Source organism: Cnephaeus nilssonii, assembly GCF_951640355.1.
Source record: "Cnephaeus nilssonii genome assembly, chromosome: 13".
Taxonomy (NCBI): Eukaryota; Metazoa; Chordata; class Mammalia; order Chiroptera; family Vespertilionidae; genus Cnephaeus; species Cnephaeus nilssonii.
In genome coordinates, this window is record NC_137084.1 from 54,320,612 (window position 1) to 54,345,756 (window position 25,145).

The following is a 25,145-nucleotide window of genomic DNA, read 5'->3' on the forward strand; positions in this document are numbered from 1 at the left end:
TGAGGTTGGAGATTATGGGTGAGGTTGTTGCAGGATAAATCATATGGAACCTCATTGTCTTTTGTAAGAAGTTTGGCTTATATTCTGTTTGGAGGAGAAAATATAGGAAAGAGAGTTTTGAGCAGAGGAGTAATATGATCTAACTTACTTTTTAAAAATATGTATATTTTTATTGATTTCAGAGAGGAAAGGAAAGGGAGAGAGAGATAGAAACATCAATGATGAGAGAGAATCATTGATTGGCTGCCTCCTGCATGCTCCCTACTGGGGATTGAGCCTGCAACCTGAGCATGTGCCCTTGACTTGCCGGAAGCTAATTCCAGCATATCATAAGTGCAAGAAGTTCATCAAAAGGTTGATGGACTTTGAGCCTTCAGCAAAGGCTGGAAAATCACATGTTATTATTGCCTGTTAGAAATGGTTGAGGGCATTTCCCCAAACCTGAAAAGGATACATAAATGATTGCTTGCTGCTAGACAGCTGAGGGCATTTCAGTCTACATGTTATTGCCTCCTACTGGCCAAACACCCGAACAGCCATAGGTAGTTCCCCCAATCTGACAATGGATTCTGTATACTAAACCTTGCCTTTGATATGTATATCTACATTGCTTTAGGACAATTTATGTTAATAAAATGCAAGGGGTCTAGAGAGACAGGAGGACTTGGTTTCTTTAACTAAGTCTCCTCTGGCTCCCCAAAATGCCTTCCAAAATTATGTTTCATCTCTGGACTCTTTATTAATTTACCGCAGCTCCTTCTCCAGATTCCTGAACCCTTCTAGATGCTGGATAAGACCCCTGGCATTGACTGGAATCGAATCTGGGACCCTTCAGTCCACAGGCCAACGCTCTATCCACTGAGCCAATCCAGCTAGGCATAACTTACATTTTAAAAGGATTACTTTTGCATCTTTGGAAACTAGGGGGGCAAAGATGCAAGAAGGAAGATCGAGGAACACTTGTGAAAAATCTATATGAGAGATGATAATGACTTGAACCAGGGGGGTATAGGAGGTAGAAAGTCATTGATTTCTGGAGATAATTTGAAGATGGAGTCAGTAATGTTTCATGGTAGGGATTACATGTGAAGTCTAAGATAAAGGGGACATTAAATTATTGCTCCAAAGATGTTGGCTTGAGGAATGGAACACAGAAATATTGTGAAAAGAGCAAGTATGGGCTGAAAATGGAATCAGGAATTGGATTTTGGTCATACTGTGTTTGGGATGTCTGTTAGATATCCAACTTCAGATGACAAGTGTAGAGTTCAGAGAGAGGTCTGGGATAGAGACCAACATTTGGGAGTCATCAGTACAGAGATGGTATTTATAGTTGCAGACGAGGTGCGATCACTAGAGAAGTAACTGTAAATAGAAAAGTTGGCCAGTGACTGAGCTCAGGGCCATTTCAAAATTGTGAAGCTTAAGAGATGAAGAGAAATAAAAGGAGTAGCTTGAATGTAATAGGAGGAGGCCTAAAAAGTGGTATTTTGGAAGCCAGTTTGGATATGCCAAAGAGAAGTCATAAAGGTCTTCTTTTAAAAAGTGAAAAGGTGAAAGTTCTTATTTAATAAAGGATAGAAAAGATTCATATGCTAAGGTCTGTGGTAAGAATGAGTGTTTTATCTGTAAAATGCCTAATTATAAATTAAACTTTATCAGGTATATATGTATAGGGAAAAAATCATAGTATATATAGGGCTTGGTACTATCTGCAGTTTTAGGCATCCACTGAGGATTTTGGAATTTAGAACCCGTGGGTAAGACAGGACTACTGTATTTGAGCTTTTTTATAAAGTATATGTATTTTTAATTAAATATTTTATTATGATATATATTAAGTATACAGAAAAGTACATTACACAAATATTTATTGTGTACCTACTGTGTGCCAGGAAAATTCCTTCTAATATATTGCTTATCTTTTAATATAGTTTATAGTTTCTTTTGCATAGGCACTATATATATATATACATATATATATATATACATATATATATATATATTTTTTTTTTTTAATGAGAGATTTACTTTTTTTTTAATGTATTTAAAAAAATCCTTACCTGAGGATATGTTTATTGATATTAGAGAGAGAAAAGGGGAAAGAGAGAGAAACATTGATGTGAAAGAGAAACATTGATTGGCTGTCTCCCATATGTGCCCAGACAGGGGACCAAACCCACAACCTGTATATGGGATGATGCTCCAACCAACTGAGCCACACCAGCCAGGGCGAGGCATAATTATTTTTATGTACACAGACTATCAATTGTTTCTGTTATAATTTGTGATTTTTTTTGTTGTTGGTATTTGAGGAATTTTTTGTTACCATGATATGGGAAAATGTTATCGTTAGGTTCTCTTATAGTTCTTAAAGCTTTAATGTTTTACTTTTTGAATTGCATTTGTGTATGGTTTGGGAAGGTATCTAAATTCATTTTCCTCTATGGGAAACTAGTTGACCTAGTTCCATTAATTAAATGGCTAGTCCAATTATTTTTTAAATTCTAAGTAATAGCATCTTTGTTATATATCACATAGTCACATATGTTTAGGTTTGCTTCTAGGCTCTCTCTTTTATTCCAATTAGTTTATTCGCCTGTCTCTTTGCCAGTAAAAGTTTTATTGTTTGGTAGGTCAAGTCCCTTCTAATCATCAAAATAGGCTTGGATAATCTTCACAATAATAATTTTAATATCATCTTGTTGAGTTCCATGAAAAATATTGTTGGAATTTATTTGGAAATAACACTGGATTTATAGGCTTAATTTGGGGAGAATTGCTGCCATTATTATATTATCTTCCCATCTATGAACATGTTTTATCTTTCCACTGAACATGGTGTATAGATCCTTTTTATTTTTTTAAGAGTCTTGGAATATTTTTCACAAGTCTTATTATCAACTTGTTTAACCTTTTTTTTCTAGGTATTATAAAGACTGATTCTATTGTGAATTGGATCTTTTTAAATGTTAACATTAAACATTTTTTTTTGCTAATGTGAAGGGTTGCTGTTGATTCTTCTTCACCCGCTGCCTATACCGATCTTTTAGTGATCTCACTGGGCTCTGATATTAGTTCAAGTACCCTAATGGTAGATTCTCTTGGATTAAATTACCTTGACATTATTAAACATACAAAAACCCTAATGAGATATTTCCTCTTATGTAGAAAAGAGACAGCAGGAGCCTTATTGGCTAGTTTTGTGTTTCTGAGAAAGTGATGTTGGGAAAATTATTTTTGAGTGAATTGAAGGTAGTGTTATCTTTTGTAGTTCATTTACTTTGGCACTTAGTGCTTAAACCCAAGCGTGAAGGATGTTAGTGGTGTTGCCCATTTGAGGGTCAATGAGAAAAAACAGGCCAGGAAATAGAGGAAATGGTATAGTGCAGTGGTTGGCAAACTGCGGCTCGCAAGCCACATGCGGCTCTTTGGCCCCTTGAGTTTTTAGCAAAGGCCAGCTTAGTAGTACCCTAATTAAGTTAATAACAATGTACCTACCTATATAGTTTCAGTTTAAAAAATTTGGCTCTCAAAAGAAATTTCAGTCGTTGTACTGTTGATATTTGGCTCTGTTGACAAATAAGTTTGCCGACTACTGGTAGTGTTACCTTTCTCTCCTTTACAGTTGATGACAAGTAACCAGCTACTATATTTAAGTTTTATCTTTCTGGCAAGAAAAAGACTTCTTAGACATGGTACTGCTTTATATGAAAAAATAAGTTGCTTTGAGGAGGGTTATATCAATTTGAGGAGATGAGCATAGTTGATATAGAGGTAGAAATAAAAGAAGATATTTTGAAGGAAAAACATTTTTCTCCCCCTACCCTCCCAATGAATGTTAGGAACATAAAATATTTAAAATATGAATTCTTTGAGATATAAAGAAAGTACTGAAGGCAGGTTGTTTTGATTTTATGCCATAATGTCATTTTATGACCCCCTTAACTTTCAGCATTAGACTTAGAACTCAGTCCTTAAAAATGAGATAATATGGAACATTTTAAGTTTAAAATACTAAGGTCTAAATGGAGTATTTAGTAAAACAGACTAATCTATTCATTATTAACTTTTCAGTTCACACAAAAAATGTTGGACAACTTCTACAATTTCGCTTCATCATTTGCTATCTCTCAGGCCCAGATGACACCAAGTCCATCAGAAATGTTCATTCCAGCAAATGTGGTTCTGAAATGGTATGGGGCATTTTCTTACCGCTAATATTAAGGATTTTGGTATCCATATATATTTTTTGCCTGTGAATGTATTTCTTCTTTGACATTTAAACATATTCTTTTGTTGTGGACATCATACATGAACATTTGCATACCATTTCAAAGTATGTACTATAGAGTTCAGATTAGGAATGGTTCTTACCCTAAATATTCTTATACTAGAGGCCCATTGCAAGAAGATTCCTGCAAGAATAGGGCTTCCTCAGGCCTATTCCTGCAAGAATAGGGCTTCCTGCAGCCTGAGCAAAGCAGAGAATGGAGTGAAGCCCACCTCTTTTCCACTGCCTCTCTCCCTCCTGTCTCTGCTGCCTCGCTCCCTCCCATCTCCGCTGCCTCGCTCCCTCCCTTCTCAGCTTCCTCTCTCCCTCCCTTCTCTGCTGCCTCGCTTCCTTCTTGCCACTTCACTCCCTTCTGCAGTGCTTGGCTTCCTTCTACACTGTCTTCAGTCTTGGCTCCATGTCTGCATATGCAAATTAACTGCCAGCTTTATTGGGTTAATTTGCATACTCGCTCCCGATTGGCTGGTGGGCATGGCGGAGGGATGGTCAATTTGCATGTTTCTCTTTTATTAGTGTAGATAGTATCCATTTTAAATTGATAAAGACAGGAAAATACAATTGCTTGTGTTTTAGAAACCACAATTAAGGAGTGTAGTTTTTTAAATATTTTGAATTATAAGTACTATATATGAGGCTTGAATACCAAGCAAAACTTTTTATAAGTTTAGAAAGTCGTGACCTAAAGTAAATATGTATGTATGAGGTATCAGGGTGGTTTATACTGCATCCTGTACATGAATGATTAATAAATACATTTCCTCAACTTTGCTATGTTTTTTCTGTTTCCTGGTGTTTTTTTTCTTTTTTTTTTCATTTTGAATATTCCAGGAGTGGGGGAATGCCTAGGGAGAATTTACTGAGAAGTGGTAGCATAGTAGCATGGATAGCACTGAAATGTGTTAGATTTGAACTTTGTTATAATGCAGCTATATGATCTTGAAAAAATTACTTTCATCTGCCTATTTGTGAAATGAGGAAAGAAGAGTTAGATTTGATTGTTTTCCCCTCTTAGGTCCCTTCTCACTCTCAGATTTACAGAAGAAAAACAATAAAATTCATTATGATTTGTGCTCTTTAATATAAGCCAATTGTACTTAAATGTTTTTTTTAATTGATTTTAGAGAGAGGAAGGGGGAGAAAGAGAAACATTGATGAGAGAGCACCAGTGATCAGCTGCCTCCTGTATGTTCCCTTCTGGGGATTGAGCCACCAACCCGGGCATGTGCCCTGACTGGTAATTGAACTGGAAATATTTTGGTGCATGGGATAATGCTCAACTAACTGAACCACACCAGCCATTTATACTTAACCCTTTGCACTCGCTTGCTTTTTTCTCAATTCCTTTATTCTACTCGGGATTTAATTTTTTAAATACCCCAGATTTTACAAAGCGCGACAGTAGAATAAAAAACTGGAGTTTCTTTTCATACAAACTTATTTATTTGGATTTTTTTTATATTTCAAATTATTGATACATTCAAAGAGTAATTTTAATCTCGACATCCAAGTGCAAAAGGTTAAAATCACTATGGTTGCTATCGTTGCTTTTTTATTTTTTTTATTTATTTATTTTTTTTGAAATTAAATTTTTTTTTTTAAATATATTTTATTGATTTTTTTTTTACAGAGAGGAAGGGAGAGGGATAGAGAGCTAGAAACATCGATGAGAGAGAATCATCGACCAGCTGCCTCCTGCACACCCCCTTCCAGGGATGTGCCCGCAGCCAATGTACATGCCCTTGACCGGAATCGAACCTGTGACCTTTCAGTCCACAGACCGACGCTCTATCCATTGAGCCAAACCGGTTTTGGCTGCTTTTTTATTTTTTTATTGATTTTTTTACAGAGAGGAAGGGAGAGAGATAGAGAGAAACATCGATGATAGAGAAACATCAATCAGCTGCCTCCTGCACGCCCCCTACTGGGGATGTGCCCGCAACCAACGTACGTGCCCTTGACCGGAATCGAACCTGGGACCTTTCAGTCCGAAGGCTGATGCTCTATCCACTGAGCCAAACCGGTTTCGGCTTTTTTAAAATATATATATATTTTTATTTCAGAGAGGAAGGGAGAGGAGAGAGAGAGAGAGAGAGAAACATCAGTGATGAGAGAAAATCATTGATCAGCTGCCTCGTGCACGCCCCCAACTGGGGATGGAGCCTACAACCCGGGCATGTGCCCTTGACCGCATTCGAACCTGGGACCCTTCAGTCCGCAGTCTGATGCTCTATCCACTGAGCCAAACCAGCTACAGCTGGTTGCTATCATTTTATAAAGTAATAGTTAAACTTTCAGATTAACTTTTTGGTATTTTATCTTAGCTTTCTAGAAATGACATGTAAAATTGTTTTTTTATATCATTTGGCAAATTATGAAAAATTCTATTTTAATTTTCTTGTAAATATGTCTTTTCTTTTGTAGGTATGAAAACTTTCAAAGACGACTAGCACAGAACCCTCTCTTTTGGAAAACATAATTTGAATAAAATAATTTTTAATTGATTCTGGAATTTGTCCTGTTTTGAATATAAATTACTCCATTTAAAAGCATGAAATCAAAAGGATCATGAAACCTAAGTTTAAAAACTGTTCAGTGACGATGAAGCTTAATTAAAATCTTTATAAAAAATTAAAAACATTGAAAAATGAAAATATGTTCCTCAATGACTTTTCTCCTTAAGTTTAAAATATTCAGAGACAAAACATTTTGTTTTGGCTATGATTCATTTTTTTTTTGTTTTTTTACTTAAAAATAAAGCATATTCACAACCATAGTATGCCAGATGTCATTGCATTGATAATCTTTTATTTAAAAAAAAATCTTTATTGTTGAAAGTATTACATATGTCCACCTCTCCCCACCCATTGACCCCTTCTAGCCCACCCCCACCCCAGGCCTTACCATCCTCTTTTCTGTGTCCATGGGTTATGCATATATGCATACAAGTTCTTTGGTTGATCACTTGCAATCCACCCATCCTCCCCCACCTTCCCTCTGAGATTCCACAGTCTGTTCCATGCTTCTATGTCTCTGGATTTATTTTGTTCATTAGATTCCACATATGAGTGCGATAATGTGATGTTTGTCTTTCTCTGACTGCCTTATTTTGCTTAGTATAATACTCTTCCAGTTCCCTCCATGCTGTCTCAAAGGGTAAAAGATTCTTCTTACTGCTGAATAGTATTCTATGATACAAATGCACCACAGCTTTTTTATCCACCCATGAACTGATGGGCACTTGGCCTGTTTCTAGATCTTAGCTATTGTAAATTGTGCTGCTAGAACATAGGGGTGCATACATTTTTTTGATTGGTGTTTTGGGTTTCTTAGGATATATTCTTAGAAGTGGGATCACTGTGTCAAATGGCAGTTCCATATTTAACTTTTGAGGAAACTCCATACTGTTTTCCACAGTGGCTGCACCAATCTGCATTCCCACCAGCAGTGTACTAGGGTTCCCTTTTCTCCACATCCTCGCCAGCACTTGTCATTTGTTGATTTGTTGATGATAGCCATTCTGACAGGTGTGAGGTGATACCTCATTGTTGTTTTAATTTGCATCTCTTTGATGATCAGTGACTTTGAGCATTTTTGCATAATGATCATCTGTATGTCCCCTTTGGAGAAGTGTCTATTTAGGTCCTTTGTCCATTTTGTAATTGAGCCACCAATTGGTCTTCCTTTTGTTAAGTTGTATGAGTTCCTTATATATGTTGGATATTAACCCTTTATCAGATGTATCATTACCAAATACGTTCTCCCATACAGTGGGCTCCCTTTTCATTTTGTTGATGGTTTCTTTTGCTGTGTAGAAGCTTTTTGTTTTGATGTAGTCCCATTTGTTTATTTTCTCCTTAGTTTCCTTTGCCCTAGGAGATGTATCTGTAAACATATTGCTATGAGACATGTCTGAGATTTTGCTGCCTGTGGTTTCTTTTAGGATTTTTATTGTTTCCTGACTTACATTTAGGTCTTTTATCTATTCTGAGTTTATTCTTGTGTATGGTGTAAGTTGGTAGTCTAGTTTCATTTTTTTTTTTTGCATATATCTGTCCAATTTTCCCAGCACCATTTATTGAAGAGACTGTCTTGATTCATTGTATGCTCTTGCCTCCTTTGTCAAATATTACTTGGGCATAATGGCTTGGGTCAATTTCTGGGGTCTGTGTTCTGTTCCATTGATCTTTATGCCTGTTCTTTTCTCAGTGCCAGGCTGTTTTGATTATGGTGGCTTTGTAGTATAACTTGATATCTGGTATCGTGATTCCTCCAACTTTGTTCTTTTCTCTCAAGATTGTTGCAGCTCTTGGGGGTCTTTTTTAAGTCCATATAAAATTTTGGAGTATTTGTTCTAGATCTGTAAATATGCTGTTGGTATTTTAATAGGGATTACATTGAATCTGTAGATTACCTTGGGTAGTATGGACATTTTAATGATGTTAATTCTACCAATCCAGGAACACAGTATATTCTTCCACTTGTTTATTTCTTCCTCTATCTCTTTTGTCCTGTAGTTTTCCGAGTACAAGTCTTTTACCTCATTGGTTAAGTTTATTCCTAAGTATCTTAATTTTTTTGTTGCACTGGTAAATTGGATTGTTTAGTTTTTCTTTTTGAGAATTAATTATTGGTATATTAAAAAATCATCAATTTTGGGGGTGTTTATTTTGTATCCTGCTATGTTGCCAAAGTCATTTATTAAATGTAGTGGTTTTTTGGTGGAGTCTTTAGAGTTTTCTGTGTACAATATGATGTCATCTGCAAATAACGAGAGTTTTACTTCCTCCTTTCTAATTTGTATGCCTTTATTTCTTCTTCTTATCTGATTGTTATGGCTAGGACTTCCAGTACTATCATAATAAAGAGCTAATATGCTAATGGTCAGGATGCCATAACACGAAATGACTGATCGCAGGAGGCTGCCTGCACAAGCATGGCAGGGTGTTGCTCTAGAGATGGGGCGGAAGCAGGAAGGCGCCCGAGGAGGCAGGATCATCCCGTGCTGGGGAGAGCTGGGGTGATAGCCTATAGCGCCCCCCTCACCAGTCCTTTGCCACCCACCACTCGCACCGCCCACCTGCCCGGGAAAGGAACACAGTGCAGCAGGCGGGAGGCTTCCATACTCTCCTCCTGCGACATGATGGGGCGGAGCTGCCACATTGCTCCGGAGATGGGGCGGAAGCAGGGAGGTGCCAGAGAAGGCGGGACCAACCTGAGGCTACTTGAGGGACTGGGTGGGGCTTGAAGGAACTCTGCCTAGAGAGGTTCAGGTGTCAAGGCAGGGTGGCAGTGGGTGGGCAGGGCTGTGCGATTTCACGCGCTGGGCTCCTAGTGTTGAATAAGAATGGTGAAAGCGGGCATCCTTGTCTTGTTCCAGTTCTTAGGGGAAATGGTTTTAGTTTTTGCCCATTGAGTATGATGCTTGTTCTAGGTTTGTCATATATGGCCTTTGTATGTTGAGATACGCTCCCTCTATTCCCACTTTGCTGAGAGTTTTTATCAAAAATGGGTGTTGGATTTTGTTGAATGCTTTTTCTGCATCTATTGATATGATCATGTGATTTTTGTCTTTTAATTTGTTTATGTGATGTATTATGTTTATTGATTTGCAAATGTTATACCAGCCTTACATCCCTGTAATAAATCCCACTTGGTCATGGTGTATGATCATTTTCATATATTGCTAAATGCGATTTGCTAATATTTTGTTGAGGATTTTAGCATCTATGTTCATCAGGGATGTTGGCCTGTAATTCTCTTTGTAGTGTCTTTATCTGGTTTTGGAATTAGGATAATGCTGGCCTCATACAAAGAGCTTGGAAGTGTTCCTTCCTCTTGGGTTTTTGGGAATAGTTTGAGGAGTATAGGTGTTAGTTCTTTGACTAACTTGCCTGTGAAGCCATCCAGACCAGGGCTTTTGTTTGCTGGGAATTTTGTGATTACTGCTTCTATTTCCTCAGTCGTTATTGGCCTGTTTAGGTTTTCTGATTCAGTTTTGGGAGATTGTATTTTTTTAGGAATTGTCCATTTCATCCACATTGTCCAGCTTGTTGGCATATAGTTGTTCGTATTATTTTCTTACAATCCTTTGTATTTCTGTGGTGTCAGTTGTTACTTTACCACTTTCGTTTCTGATTTTATTTATTTGGGTCCTCTTTCTTTGTTTCTTGATGAGTTTGGCTAAAAGTTCATCAATCTTGTTTATCTTTTCAAAGAACCATTTCTTGGTTTCATTGATTTTTTTTTTATTGACTTTTTAGTCTCTCTGTCATTTATTTCTGCTCTAATCTTTATTTCTTTCCTTCTACTTATTCTGGGCTTTTCTTGATGTTCTCGTTCTAATTTTTTAAAAATATATTTTTATTGATTTCAAAGAGAAAGGGAGAGGGAGAGAGAGAGAGAGAAACATCAATGATGAGAATCAACAATTGGCTGCCTCTTCCATACCCCCTACTGGGGATTGGGCTGCAACCCAGGCATATGCCCTTGAGTGGAATCGAACCCAGGACCCTTCAGTCCTCAGGCTGATGCTCTATCCACTGAGCCAAACCAGCTAGGGCTCGTTCTAATTCTTTAAGTTGGTGACTACACAGCTAGGAATTCATGGAGGCGGGAAGGTCTGCAGACATGCAGCCCACTGACCTTTCCACTGCACCAGGCTCTGGAACATGGTTTTTGTTCATATTGCTCAGTAATAATTTATTCTGTTCGTATGCCAGTATTTTAATTGAAGGTGATCTTTTATAAAGTCAGGGAACTTATTTTTAATTGTTGATGTTAATACCCATTTAAAGCATATATGTTACTCTATAATTTACACAGTGGGCACTTGCCCCTTTTATTATGACCATATATGAGATACTGTATTCCTGCTACTTGGTATTGTATTCAAAATACGGTTTTGAGTGCACAAACTGTTTAGAATTTGAAGTCAAATGACTAAAAAAGTCAACTCCCTCCTCAATCCTCCAGCACTCCTTTTCCTAGGAGGGGAGCCCAGGAAAAAACAAAAATGGGAAACAAATTCCATCTCAAACTTAAACCCTCAAACATCCAGAGATTCAAATGTCCATCACTGGGGCAAAAGGTATTCCCTGATTTGTATAAGGTGATTGCAAAAAGGACCAAGTCTCTTTGCTGCCCAGGGTAAGAGGGGAAGGAAACAGCGTTAAAATACATTCCCAAACCAACCTCGCTATCTGGAGCTCCTGAAATCACAGGGACAACCCGGGGCTCATCTCAGGGGGCGGGGCCAAGGCCCTAGCAATGGAGCGACCCTTTGTTGCATCCTAGCAACGCGCCCCTCCCTCCCCAAGGTTGGCCCACTCCCCACCTGAGGCTCATTCCCACTGAGCCTCTCAGTGGTGCGGAGTGCTAGCTAGGATTGGCGCGCGCTCATTCTGGTGCTTTTCCGCTCTGGTTTTCCTGCGGTGGAAGCCGCTCAGAAAGAGCCAGGGCAGAGGGAGGGACAGCGAGGAAAGACATTTAAGAGAGAAAAATTTCAATATTTGGTAATTTGTATATTTAAGGATTATCCAAAGGTCTGGGGAGAGAGGACTGGCGGGTGGGAAAATCACTTTTGTAGAAGTTCCAGAAGGAAGACAAAAGACCGGTTGAAGATCCAGCAAGAGCCAACTGAGGAGTGGAGATGTTGGACACCATCTTCCCTTGCCTGCAGGGCGTGGGCAAGAACGTGTTGCCCACACTGCCCTTGCTGAGCCAGGAGGGTAAGCGACTTGAGGTGGGGGCCCTGGGGCTGAATCTTTATCTGCTTGTTGGGGGCCAAGTGGAAAACCTCCTTCTCTATCCCCTGAAGTGGTCATGTCACCTTGGCAACCACCTTGGCATATCAGGCTCAGGCTGGATACCCAAAGACAATTGTACTGACTGGCTTAATAAAAGACAGGGGCCAGTTAAGGCTTTTGTTTGAACAAGATAATGTCTATACAGAGCTTAGCTCCAGGACTAGGGTAAAGTAAATGCTCAATAAGTGTTAGCTGACGTTCTATCCACCGAGCCAAACCAGTCAGGGCTTGTCATGATATTTTTAATTTAGTGTACAGTTGGGACTGGGTGAAAGACCTTAGTTCTTAGAAGCTGGCAGTAGACTTCTTTTGTCTATGGGGGTGGAGAGGAGTGGGAAAAACAACAGAATGGGAAGAATAAAGGAAATAAAGGATTGTAGTATACTGTGTATCCACGATGCAGATTGAAGGTGGCATCTTGACATATCGGGACAACGCTCTAGCCAACTGAGCTTCCTGGCCAGGGCAGAGGCCCTTGGCTCTATTCCTGTTACAAAATGGTATAAGAATGAATGTTCACATGAATCAGATGGCACAGAGTCGACACTCAATTGTTTGTTGAATGGGTCAATACGAAAAGGGTAGATTGTACTTGGTTAATTTTATCACATCAATAGAAATGTGTGACAGAGTTCCCTTCATTCTAGAAAGATTTTCTTTAAAAGTTTGTTATTATATTTCTAATTACATTTTTGGAACTTTAGAGGGTTAGTTACCTTGGAAAATTAAATTTGGGGAATAACCTTATTTTTTGTTAATTCTAAGTTAATTGGGAATCACAGCTATTTGATCTGCATTTGATATTTACATTTTTATTAGCACTAGGGTACTAACACATGGGTACTTAAATAAATTATTTTTGGTTTCTTTTGAATTATAGATGTCTCTACCATTTGGGGTCATGTATCAGAATTTGTGGAACGGCAGCTATCCGTACACAAGGTAGGAGTCCAAAGAATCTTTCCACCTTAGTCCCATGTAATTTTGCTGGGAGCAGGATAGCAGACTTTAGAGCCACCAAGTTTAACTTTGGGTCCTGTGGTTTTATGATGCTCACACTTGGGACTTGTGAATATTTGCAAGTTCTGCTCTTCTAGGATACACAGTGTATCACTGGTCAGCCTGTGTGTGTGGAGAGCAACGAAATGAATTCTGCTTATCTATGATCCGATAGTTCCTGGCTTAGATCTAGAAGGATATAATAATGCTTCATGTCTTTCCTCCTTGTAGGGATTGGATTTTAATTGAAATATGAGAAGACAGGGCCTGGACTCAACTTGCTAAAAATGAGAAACTTTTCTCAGGGCTGGACTATTTCTTCCTGACAGATATTTGGGGAGTTTGGAGGGAGCTACAAGGCTGTGGAATTTTTATACCCTATGTGACAGTCATTGGGCTGAATTCATCCTTCAACCTAATTTTGCTTGGTCTAATAATTTGAAGTAGCCATCGCCACTTACAATTGGGAGAGTTTATATAAAATTTTGGATTTTTCTCTCTCAAAAAATCAGATTTAACAATACCGGTTTTTCGTTGCTGAGTGTGACAGTTGGCTGGAGCTGGCTATGGGCTTTCCCCTTTCGATGGGGCATGCTCTGTCTGTCCACCACATTCTCTGACTGCGTAACTTCACTCACTCACTCGCATCCTTTCTTGGCCCCTGAGTTTGTAAACCTCGATGTATGATATTTCCAGAGAGACAGAGACCTAGTTTAAGAACCCGAGGTTGCCACACTGCACCATAAGCCTTCGGCAGTGGGTTGTCTGATTTTAAGTAAGGGATATAACAGTTCAAAGAAGGAATGGGAAAGCAGAAATTCTCAGGATCCCTTCAATTCTCTCCTTCCAATGACAAATGATTAAAATTTAAAATCTCCCACAGTTTAGGACAAGAATAATCTTAGATATAGATTAAGAGTAGTTGTAGCACCCATGCAAGTTTTCTTAGTCCCCACAGCCTCTGAATGATAAGGAGTTGAGGGATCTGATATCAGAAAGGCATCATGGATTGATATATTACATTTTATACTAAACTTATTTAAAAACATAGAGTCAAAAAATGCTGTAGCTGTAAAGGATTGTAGGATCATTGAATTTTTAAAGGCTAAGGTTAATTCTCTTCATTTTTTAAACAACAATACTATAGGTTGTATTTCTTCACTCCTTCAGTAAATTGTTGCTAGTTTTTTTCCTTCTTTTTCCTTTCAGGGGGTTCAGATTCCAGGACTTGGAACTTTCACTTTCATGAGACAAAAACTTGATTTGGGAAACAAGTTTATTCTGTTTGAGAGGCCCGTATTTATCATGGCGGAGAAGTTAATACAGCTCCATGGACTAAAACAAAACAAAGTATATACTCCTGGTAAATATAGTTAATATTTAAGATTTTCCAGAGGGTGACTAGCCTGGGGATGAAAATAATAGGGCAAAAATGTGGTCAGTTGGGGTTCACTTTTCACATGGTACTTTTGGCAGAGGGAGGGGCTAAGGTAGAAACATAATTTCCATTCTTCCTGCAGGCTCTTTTATTTTTTTTATTAATTCTCACTGAGGATATTTTTCCATTGATTTTTATGGAGAGTGGAAGGGAGGGGAAGAGACACAGAGAGAGAAACATCAATGTGAGGGAGACACATCAATTGGTTGCCTCCTGCATGTGCCCCAGACCAAGGCTGGATGGAGCCTGCAACTGAGGCACATGCCCTTGACTGGAATTGAACCCGGGACCTTTCAGTCCGTGGGCCAACGCTCTAGCCACTGAGCAACACTGGCTAGGGCCTGCAGGCCCTTTTAAACCTCAAGTAGCTTAAGAGGCAAGCTTGAGAATACCTCAAGTGACATCAAAGGAAGTTTTTATAAAAGCCACATTAGTACTGTACAGACTTTATTCATATTTCAGACCCTAAGAAATTCTAGGTGGTTATAAAGTAGAGAAAGTTAGGTAGGGTCTCTGATTGGGAGAATTACAGTCAGTATAGGTTGTGAAAAGATCAGTAATTGTGTCTATCATATACATAATCAAAATTATTAAAATTTAAAAGTTAGGAGGATATTAATTCCATAAAGAGTTAATATAGTGGGCTCTTTCTGGAGTATGCCGGTGCCTCTCTCCTCTCTCAGATGTGCATCTTTACTTTTCTCTCCTAAACTCTAAGCGTCCCCACAAGACTTGCAACCAGGGGAGCAATGTGCAGTGGCACCTTGTCCCAGGCTAACCCCTGAGCCTGTCTTTAAGGCCCCCTTTTCTCTGACTTGCCAGTGAGCCAGCAGTCTCCTGGGCTCACTTCTCTCACTGTGACCTTCGCTTCCCAGTGAGCCAACAAACAGCAGCCCTGCCTTGGCTCACTTCTTTAACATGTCTAGAGAGTCAGAGCAGAGCACCAGCTAGTCTCTCTCCTGTTGCTTCTTCTACCTTAAGCCCTTTGTTTCACTGTCCCCAACTTTAATAAACATACTCTCAACATCATCTGGAAAAAAAAAAGAGTTAATGGATACCTTGTATACTTCTTACACTCTAAAGTCTTCCCTTCCTCCCTCCCTCCCTCCCTCCCTCCCTCCCTCCCTCCCTCCCTCCCTCCCTCCCTCCCTCCCTCCCTCCCTCCCTCCTTTTGTCCCTCCCTCCCACCCTCTCTCCCTCCTTTCCTTCCTCCCTCCCTCCCTCTTTCTCTCCCTCCCTCCTTTCCTTCTTCCCTCCCTCTCTCTATCCTCCCTCCCTTCCTTCCTTCCTTCCTTCTTTCCTTCCTTCCTTCCTTCCTTCCTTCCTTCCTTCCTTCCTTCCTTCCTTCCTTCCTTCCCCCCTTTCTTCCATTCTCCCTTCCTTCCATTCTTTCTTCCTTCTGCTAATATTTACTGAGGGCCAACTACGTGTCAGGCCTGGTTCCAGGTGCTTGAGATTAGTGGTAAACAAGACAGACATGATGCCTGTCCCATAACGTTTACATGCCAGCTTCAGGGGGTGAGTTTTGTGACACTGGCCCTGGTTACTTAGAGACCTTTGGGGGTCTCCTCCCTGATTTCTGGCTCTATTACTTTTGACCTTTCTTATCATCCCCTCTGCATCAGACTCATACATAGATGAAGAGAGACAGTCTACCTGCAATGTCAGCATGTGAAACACTGAAACTTACCTTTATGTTGTTTCCTGAAAAATTTCAGAGTAACTTTCCACCAAAAAATTATATATTGAAAAAATACAAACTATACTTAGAATTCATTATGCACATATTCAGTATGATGTTTGACGGACTTTTCAGCCATTTTTACCTACAGTTTTATGACAGAAGAAATATCCTAATTCATCAGAAGCCTACAGAGTGAAAATAAAAATAAAGTCCCCCCCTCCCCCACAAACATCTGTGTCTTAGAATTGGAGTTTATTTTCTGTCTTATCTTGTAATGCAGTCCACAAAAGCAGTTTAGGTCTAAAATTATTTTCACAAGGTTGAGGAAATTTCAAAATTAAATATATATGACTGAATTAGTTCACAAGAACAATTCTGTCCACAGTTTATCTTTTGGGTTATGATTCTTTATCATTAATTAACTGGGTTTCTAATAAAACGTTATTGATTCTTAAGGATGATTAATACATGGTCAGTGCTTTGGGTAGCTCAGAATCTAGCATTGGAGATGGATATATAAGCAAATGATGCAAAATAGTTACTAGTAAGTGCTACCAGAGCAGCGTTGATCAGAACTGGATTGATGCTAGGATTGGCTAACTCTGCTTGGGGAGGTTTAGGAAGATGACATGTGAGGGAGGTCTTAAAGGATGACAGGACTTTACTGGTAGAGAAGCTGTGGAAGATATTTCAGGAACAGTATGGAAAATTCAAGAATAAGGGGAAAAGTGAATCCTGTTAAGGGTGCCTGTGTGACCAGGGCAAATGACTGTGGAGGCAAGTGGAGGGAGGTAAAACAAATGTGGTTGCTAGGGTTCAAATTGTGAGGGGCCTTAAATGGTGTGATAAGGACTTTGGAATTCATCCTGTAGGCACGGAGGAGCCATTGAAAGTGTTTGAGCAGGGGATTTTCTGTACTGGTCCAGTTGTTAGTTTAAGAAGATGGACCTTTTAATTAATAGTTTGGTAAAATATGGTAAAAGCCTGAGTGAAGGCATTGGCAGTCAAGGGGAAGATGAGGGAATCTATTCACGAGATATTTCAGGTATAGAGCTGATGGGATTTGGTTACCAATTGGAGTATTGGGTAGTAAGAGGAAGGAAGGTATTTAGGATGACTCAGATTTCTTGGAGAATAGATTAATATTCATGCCATTAACTGTCATAGGGAATGAAGGAGAAAAGGCAGATCGTGGTGGCAAGTATAACAATGAGTTTGCTTTTGGACATGTTGAAATTGAGATTTTTGTAGGGATATTTAGGTAGAAATTATTCCAGAGTTGAGGAGAGGGGTGGAGACTAGAGATCAACATTTGGATAAGTTTACCCAGGAGAGAATATAAGGAAGAGGAGATAGCAAAGGACAAAATCCTGTAAAGTAAATAAACCACCATCTTATAAGAAATAGAAGAGGAAAAAAGCCAGCAAAGAAGACCCAGAAAGAGGAAACTGGAGAATCAAGAATGGCACCATGGATACTAGAGAAGAGAGGGCTTGGTTAACAGACGTTACAGAGAGGTCATGACAATAAGATCTGCAGTGTATCCATTGGCTTGTTCATCATGAGATGATAGTGCCCTTACTGAGACAAGTCCACCAGAGGATTGATTGCAGAGAGGCACTGGGTAAATGGGAGGGGGGAATCTAAAGGCAGGCAATATAGCTTCCTCTTTTAATAAATTTATTTTTAAAAATGAAATGGCGGGAGATGGTATAGAATTACCATTACATTGTGCAGGAGACAGTGGGCTAATATAGGGAAGCTTTTTAAAAAATACATATTTTTATTGATTTTAGAGAGGAAGGGAGAGGGAGAGAAAGATAGAAACATCAATGATGAGAGTGAAACATCAGTGGGCTGCCTCCTGCATGTCCCCTACTGGGAATTGAGCCCACGACCTGGGCATGTGCCCTGACTGGGAATCGAATCGTGACCTCCTGGTTCATAGGTCGATGCTCAACCACTGAGCCACACTGGCTGGGCTAGGGAAGCTTGTTAATCATTATCTAGCAGTATTGGGATAATGCTTGCTGAATGATTGTTTAGAATGTCATCTTCTTTTTAAAATACGTTTTTCTAATTGATTTTAGAGAGGGGGGAAGGGAGAGGTGTGAGAGAAACATTGATGTGAGAGAGAAACATCGATCGGCTGCCTCCTATGCATGCACTCCGGCCAAGTATTGAGCCTAAAACCTGGACATGTGCCCTGACCAAGAATTGAACTGGTCAGTGACCTTTCGGTGCACAGGATAACACTCAACCAACTGAGTCACACCGGCGAGAGCTAATGTCATCCCATTCCTTTATCAGTGGACCTCTTTTGTTTATCGTGTTGATCATTGCTATTTACCCCTTTTCTGACTTGTGGGCCTTGCATAACTCTATATCTGTTCTAGTTGAATGGACCCTGCTCTTCCTTCCAGCTAGGTATAGTCATATTCCTTTGCAGTGTCATTTGTGGGACTCATTAGAGAGGAAAAGCTTTCTTCAAGTTATCCTCTGATAAGACCCAATTTCATTTGAAAGGTCACTTCTAGTGAAGATGACTATCTTTCAAAATGCTTCATGTTTGTTGATATTTACAATTATTTAAAAATTAAATGATGAATGGAGGAGAGAGAAATATTGCTGCAGCGTGTTCTAAAAGATAAGGGGGCTGAAAAATTCAGAAACTTTCTAATGAAGAGAAGCATTTATTACTATGTCTCTAAGAGGAAATCTAAATCGTGTCTGGAGTATTATTTAGAAAGCTAATTGTTTTTATTTTGAGAGGAAACACACACACACACACACACACACACACATACACACAAAACCCACACTATATTTTTAGGGAAACTGTACTGTCTAATATCTATTAATAACCAGTTGTTAGTTGTAGGAATAATGTTACATTGGGTACAACTAAAGGCTTCCTAGTGACAATTCTATTTTTGAGTATTGAGAATCAGATGGTTATATGTAAGTGTATGTGATATGTCCTTGTTGTAATTTCCACTTCCCTTCCCCGACCCCGACTGTCTTTTTCTCTTCTAGGTGACATCCCAGTTGTTCCACTTAATTTTGTCATGATATCTTTGGAGGGTTCATTTAATAGGGATACAGTGGAAGGATGTGTGAAGGAGACATTGCTTTTTTTATCACGATCCATTTCAATGAAACAGAATGTGGAGTTTACATTCAAAGGAATCGGAATCCTCGTGATCAAAGACGGTGGAGTGAAGATGAGATTTTTGAAGGACTTCCTTTGTAAAGTGGATGGAAGCGGGGCTTTGGCAAAAGCCCTAGCAAATGTAAATTAATGTTTTCCTTCTCCTAACCGCCCACCCCCTCTCCCCATAGTTCTGAATCATCTGTAAGTGTGTCATTATTAAGTAAAATTCAGGCTGACATATTTTAAAAGGCAGTTACCTCAAGTGCAAAACAGTGCTTATTTAAGATGATAACGTTGACCAAAAGGTTAGAAGGGCAAAAGAACTTTAAACCAAGTATTGAGTCCATACCATCTGAAAAATATAGGTAGTAATAGAAACTCTTATACTTCTGAATGCTTTATAGTTCCTTATAGCTTATAAAGTTCTTTCACATGTATTATTTTATTTGCATCTCAAAATGTTATAAAACCAGCATGATCATCATCTGATTTTACAAATGAGAAAAATGGGAGCTCAAAGAGGTTGCTTGGGAAGCCTGGGGTGCTGATAAGTGGTAGAACTGTAATTCAGGTCCAGACTTTCTAATCACTCTTTTTTTTTATTTTTATTTTTCTGCTTATACTATTCTACAACAAAAAAGTCTACATAAAAGTCTACAACAAAATCTAATCAAGTCATGGAGGTGGACCTTTAGTTTTTAATTTGCCATGTTGTAGAAGAAATTTTTTTAGTTGATGGCTATTCACTATGGTGACCATTGTTCACCATGAAATAGCTGGTGTGGCCTTCATGGACAGTTGTACATAGAGTTTAAGGAGGCAATGAAAGAGTCATTCTGCAGGACTCACTGAATACTTAGTGTGCTTTAGGGGCACCTCTGTGAACTAATATAGTTGGTGTGAATGAATTGGATGATCGCAAATGTTATGAAGTCCTGTGTCCCTCTAGAGCAAAAGCCTGACTTTTAAATGAAAAATCTATAAAATGAAAGGCTATCAATATGGTCTAAATCTACCCTCTATTTTCTCCTCTCCTGGAGCTCTGGGGTGTGGATTTAGATGATGGCACTGTGCATTAAGTGTCTTCAGTGTCTTCCACAATCTGGCTTCCATACAGGGTTGTTAAGAGGGATGCTGGGCCTGTGAGTGGAAAGTGGAAACACATGCAGCGGTAACCCTCTCTTTTCCATAAAAACACAAGGCACGGTCTGCAAAATTAGAAGCAAGGCCAAAGCACTGGCCCATCTTGGCCCTTCAGGGATTCTGCAGAACTTTGTAGTTTTGAGAGATGTTTCCAAAGGGAGGATAATGTTGTAATTGGCCTGCTGCACGCTAAGACATGATTTTTAAGGGACATTTTCTAAAAGAACTAGTCCTGAGAGACGTTGTCTGAGAAAAGGGTTTGGAGGCCACTGCCGATGGGGAACTGCTGCCTGTATCACCCTCAAGGACAGAGCACGGTGAAGGAGCTGAGAAGTCTGGCCGGAAAGAAGCTACTTGACCTGCCTGAACGTATTTAATCATGGAACTTTAACTTAATCCAATACTTGTTAACATCTCTAAAACACACTTTGGGAAATTGCTGTAAAGTGGCAAGAGTGATTGACTCCCCCTCCCCTCCCCCAAATGTCCCATTGCTTAACCTGAGTGCTCTCCTGCCCACAATTCCCTGGGAAGCAGCTGTCTACTACTTACTTCAGGTCAGGGATGCTGCTTTTGCTCAAAACATCTTTAAAACCTTTTCCTGGGAATTCCCTTTGGAGCCTTTTGTGAGCTATATCATTAATCCAAAGAGAATAATGGCAAATATTAGTCTATATTAGTATATGTAATGTGATGATTTTATAATGTACTGATAATTATAATAGCTGCTGTTTCTTGTGTGCCTACCATGTGCTGGCCACTTCCATAAAGTGCCCATAAAAATCCTATAAATTAGATCCGATTATTATCCCCAGATACCGGGGGTCTAAAGGCTACATAGTGGTTAGCAGTGTAGGGATTTGAATATGAGTCCACCTGAATCCAAACCCTTCGTTTAAAATCCAGAGCCTAATTTTAGAATTACCTGGCTCAAGAGTGAATTTATCAGTTTGCTCATTTTCCTGACAGTTTCGATAAGTCGGCTATCTTCTTAAAGATGGGTCAAAGAAACTGTCAATTCCGAAGGCAATTTCCAAAGAGGAAGTGGTTTGAGAAAAGGCAGCGTCATTGGGATTGTTGTGTGACATTGTTCTGTGACTACCCAGGGAGACAGTTTTGATAACTGAGATCCTTCCTCATTGAATTTTAAGCTCTAGACTTTGAGTACTAAATAAAAATAACAATAAAGATGATCATAGTAGCCTTGTCTCTGAGATGCCCTACATGTAGCTTTGCTTTGTCTATGTCCTGGACCACAACTCAGGTGTAACCCCTCTCTGCCCCTGTCTTGCAGAGACCTGGCACTGTGGACTCAGTGTTGTCTAGCAGAGAGTCCTTCAGGAAGCTGGCTAACAATGTGCTTGCATTTCCAAGGTGAGTGTTTTGGTCCACAAGCTCCTCCAGGCACCAGCAATCCTTGCTGCTGTGTTGACCTAATTGGGCAGTGTTTCTCAACCTTTTGTAGCTCATGCTCCTTTTAGTAATAGCCTTACCCCAGTGTTACTGGTGGCTGCTGCTGACACTGATTAAAATAATGATGATAATGAATAATACATCATCTATGAAGCCCTTACTGGATTCCAGGTACTATTAAGCACTTTCTAAATGTTAATGTATTTAATCTTCACTACAACCATTTCATATATGTATTATAATTTTATCCATTTTATAGAGGTGCAAAATTATAATTTTAATTTTTAAATTTATCTTTATTATTGAAAGTATTACAGATGCCCCCTTTTTTCCCATTGACCCCCTCCACTCTAATTTTAATTTTTTTAAACAAGTGTAGCAACATGGTGCAATATTGAGAACACTGGAATAAGTAAGAGACTTGGGTTTTATTTCCATTTTGGCTACCACTCACTCGTTGTGTGCTCTTAATCATGTTCTTAATGTCTGCGCCATAAACTACTATGCATTTCAGGTGGAGGAAGTTTGGGGAATAACAACCAGCTTCCAATAATATTATTTTCTCATGACTTGTTGAGTCTGTGGCATCTTCTGTGTGTTGGTTTGGAACAGCTTCCTCTTGGAAGGACTGTATGACACACAACTCAGCAAAATCAGTGTGAAGGTCAGGACAGGCCATAGAGATTAGTTGGTCCAACCCCATCATCTTCCAGATGAGATGGCCACACAACTAATTAGGGGCCAAGCCAGGAATAAAACTATGGCTCCTGACTGTTCCAGTGGTCTTCCCATTGCGCCATGTTGCCTTACTCATTAAAAATCAATCAATGGATTCAAAATATTTTCTGGTTATATTTTGGAAGGCAAGTTTGGGTGTCCTGTTGGACATATTTTAGCTTAAACTCTCCAGGAGGGAAATAATTGCAGTGAGGCAAGGAAAATTAGAAATTCTAGAAATGGACACAAGGACTCAAATACTCAAAACAATTGCAGGTGTTGTATTTATTTGATGTTTGGCCCTTGATTTTACTGGAAGTTTCCTACCCCCAACACCCAAAACTTTAATCCAACACTCTGTACCTGAGACCAAAGAAAATCTACAACTACACACATAAACTGAACAGATCCCTTCTCCCATTGTGCCATTGCAAATCCCTCCGTTTTGCCTGAGGAAAGGATGGAGAAGTGGGGAGGAGAAAGAATAAGGGGTATAATGGTTATTTCTGGGCATACTCTGCCTACCAAGCTCTGAACCCTTGCCTTCAAGCTTTTACTGTATCATCCCTATGGCATCTGGTTACAGAACTGGAAAAGACAAATTCAAACTAAAACCAAAATAAAAACTTAAATTCAGGCCTTTAAAGCATTTTCTATAAGAGCAGCTTTTGAGTCCTCAGTATAGAATTGGAAGGTTTTGGTCAGCTCCCAGACTTAGCCTCAAAGAGTATGAGTCAATTAGTACTCAGCAAAGAAAATCACTCACCTCTTGAGAGACATGAGCTTATTACAGAATCAGCAAGCTAGCTGGGTTGCTTCTCAGAATTGAGAATTCACACAGTCACCTATTCAGGTCCAGATGGACAAACACCTTGGCTCGTTCCTAGGATTGAGTTCAAGGAGATGGAGAACAAACCACCTATGGAGACCATTGTGGAAGAGGGTGAGAAGCATAAACCAAGGAAGTACAAGTTAAACGACCGGACAGACAAAGTAGAAGTTGTCAGAGGTACGCCAATGGTATAATCTGTCACTCTTTACTTCTTAATGAGCCCACCCATATTGCTTAGAACTCCTTTACCCAAAACAAATAAAGTTAGATTCATGAATAATCACTGTATTCTTCTCTCAAACACCTATTCCTAGAATCTGTATCTTAGTTTACTACCTTTATGACTCTTAGATACTTAGACTGTGATCTCTCTGGGGGCTCCCCATTGCTTAAAGAGGTCAAAACTCAGATGACTTGTATGAATGCTTATAAGCCTAACCAATGAACATAGACACCAGGAGGGTGAGGGCATGAGTTGGGGGTGGGAGTGGGAGGCAATGGGGGGATAAGGACACATATGTAATACCTTAATCAATACAGGAAAAAAAAAGTGAAAAAAACAACTCAGATGCCTACAGGGTCTGGGCAGGTAACACACATGCATAAAGTGAGATGGATATAACATGATAGGGAGACATGCTAGCATAAATAATCATTTTTATGAAAAATGGTAATTTTACATATTTGATACCTGGCTTATAGAAGATAGTGGATTCTTATATCTTGGTCTTCATTTAATCTGTTGTGATACGTTGTTTTGGTTGAAGCATATGAAAGAAACTAGAACTTCAAAGACTTTTCAAAATGGTCCTAGGGATCCCCAGGGGTTGCCAGACTATAGAGGACTGTTCCTCTATCAGATTGTTGATTTGTGGAAATGTGAGCCAAGTGGTATCAAAGTTTCTGATATTTTAAGAGAAGCAGAGATCCTGAAATTGATTGACTTTAAATTTTGACAGCTAATTGACATTGATACAAAAAAGGCTGATTGGACCAAATAAAACATATCAAACAGTAAACATTGGCTTGGAAATGTTGGTTTTGTAATGTGGCCTATGGGATTACATATAGACTTTTAGTCTAACATTCACATGTTTCATATCCTTAGCCTCATATGTCACTGCTCCCTACAGATTCCTTCTTTGAGCAAAATTGTCTATTCATGTTCTTCTAACATGTCTTACCCTTCCTTCCCTGACCTCATGCATTTGTTCACTTTTTCCCTCCTGCCTTGAATGTCCTTCCTTTTCTTTCTTTTTTAAAAAATATATTCTTATTGATTTCAGAGAGGAAAGGAGAGTGAGAGTGAGATAGTAACATCAATGATGAAAAAGAATCATTGATCAGCTGCCTTCTGCACAGAATTGAGCTTGCAACCCGGGCATGTGCCCTGACTGGGAATCAAACTGCGACCTCCTGTTTCATAGGTCGACGCTCCACCACTGAGCCATGCTGGCCGGGCTGTCCTTCCTTTTCCTACCATCTATCCCAATCTTTCTTACTTCTTAGCACCCTTTTCATATCTCATTTCTTCTTCACTGGATTCTCTCATCACTGGATTCTAAAGTAGCTTCTTTCTTCCCTGACCATCTCAGACCCTTAAAGACTGCATGACTTGTTTGGGATTTAGACATTTTGCATCGTTGTCCTGAGTTGCTATTTATGC

The 25,145-nt window shown here is 39.3% G+C and overlaps 2 protein-coding genes across 4 annotated transcripts in view; both read left to right on the top strand.

Moving 5' to 3' along the window:
• The window catches only part of HIKESHI (heat shock protein nuclear import factor hikeshi), a 33,684-nt gene extending 26,703 nt beyond the window's left edge, over positions 1-6,981 (top strand). For 2 of the 3 annotated variants that reach the window (XM_079788725.1, XM_079788726.1), the window contains exons 3-4: positions 4,078-4,196; positions 6,716-6,981. In XM_079788725.1, the coding sequence (XP_079644851.1) occupies positions 4,078-4,196; positions 6,716-6,770 (174 nt within the window). In that variant the 3' untranslated portion in view covers positions 6,771-6,981. The remainder of the gene's footprint in view (positions 1-4,077; positions 4,197-6,715) is intronic. The other variant, XM_079788724.1, reaches the window with a different exon arrangement.
• Positions 6,982-11,804: 4,823 nt separating this feature from the next.
• Positions 11,805-25,145, top strand: part of CCDC81 (coiled-coil domain containing 81) — a 34,857-nt gene continuing 21,516 nt past the window's right edge. Inside the window, exons 1-6 of the mRNA XM_079789482.1 lie at positions 11,805-12,021; positions 12,980-13,041; positions 14,308-14,461; positions 19,257-19,513; positions 21,812-21,891; positions 23,535-23,656. Of these exons, the coding sequence (XP_079645608.1) occupies positions 11,943-12,021; positions 12,980-13,041; positions 14,308-14,461; positions 19,257-19,513; positions 21,812-21,891; positions 23,535-23,656 (754 nt within the window). The 5' untranslated portion in view covers positions 11,805-11,942. The remainder of the gene's footprint in view (positions 12,022-12,979; positions 13,042-14,307; positions 14,462-19,256; positions 19,514-21,811; positions 21,892-23,534; positions 23,657-25,145) is intronic.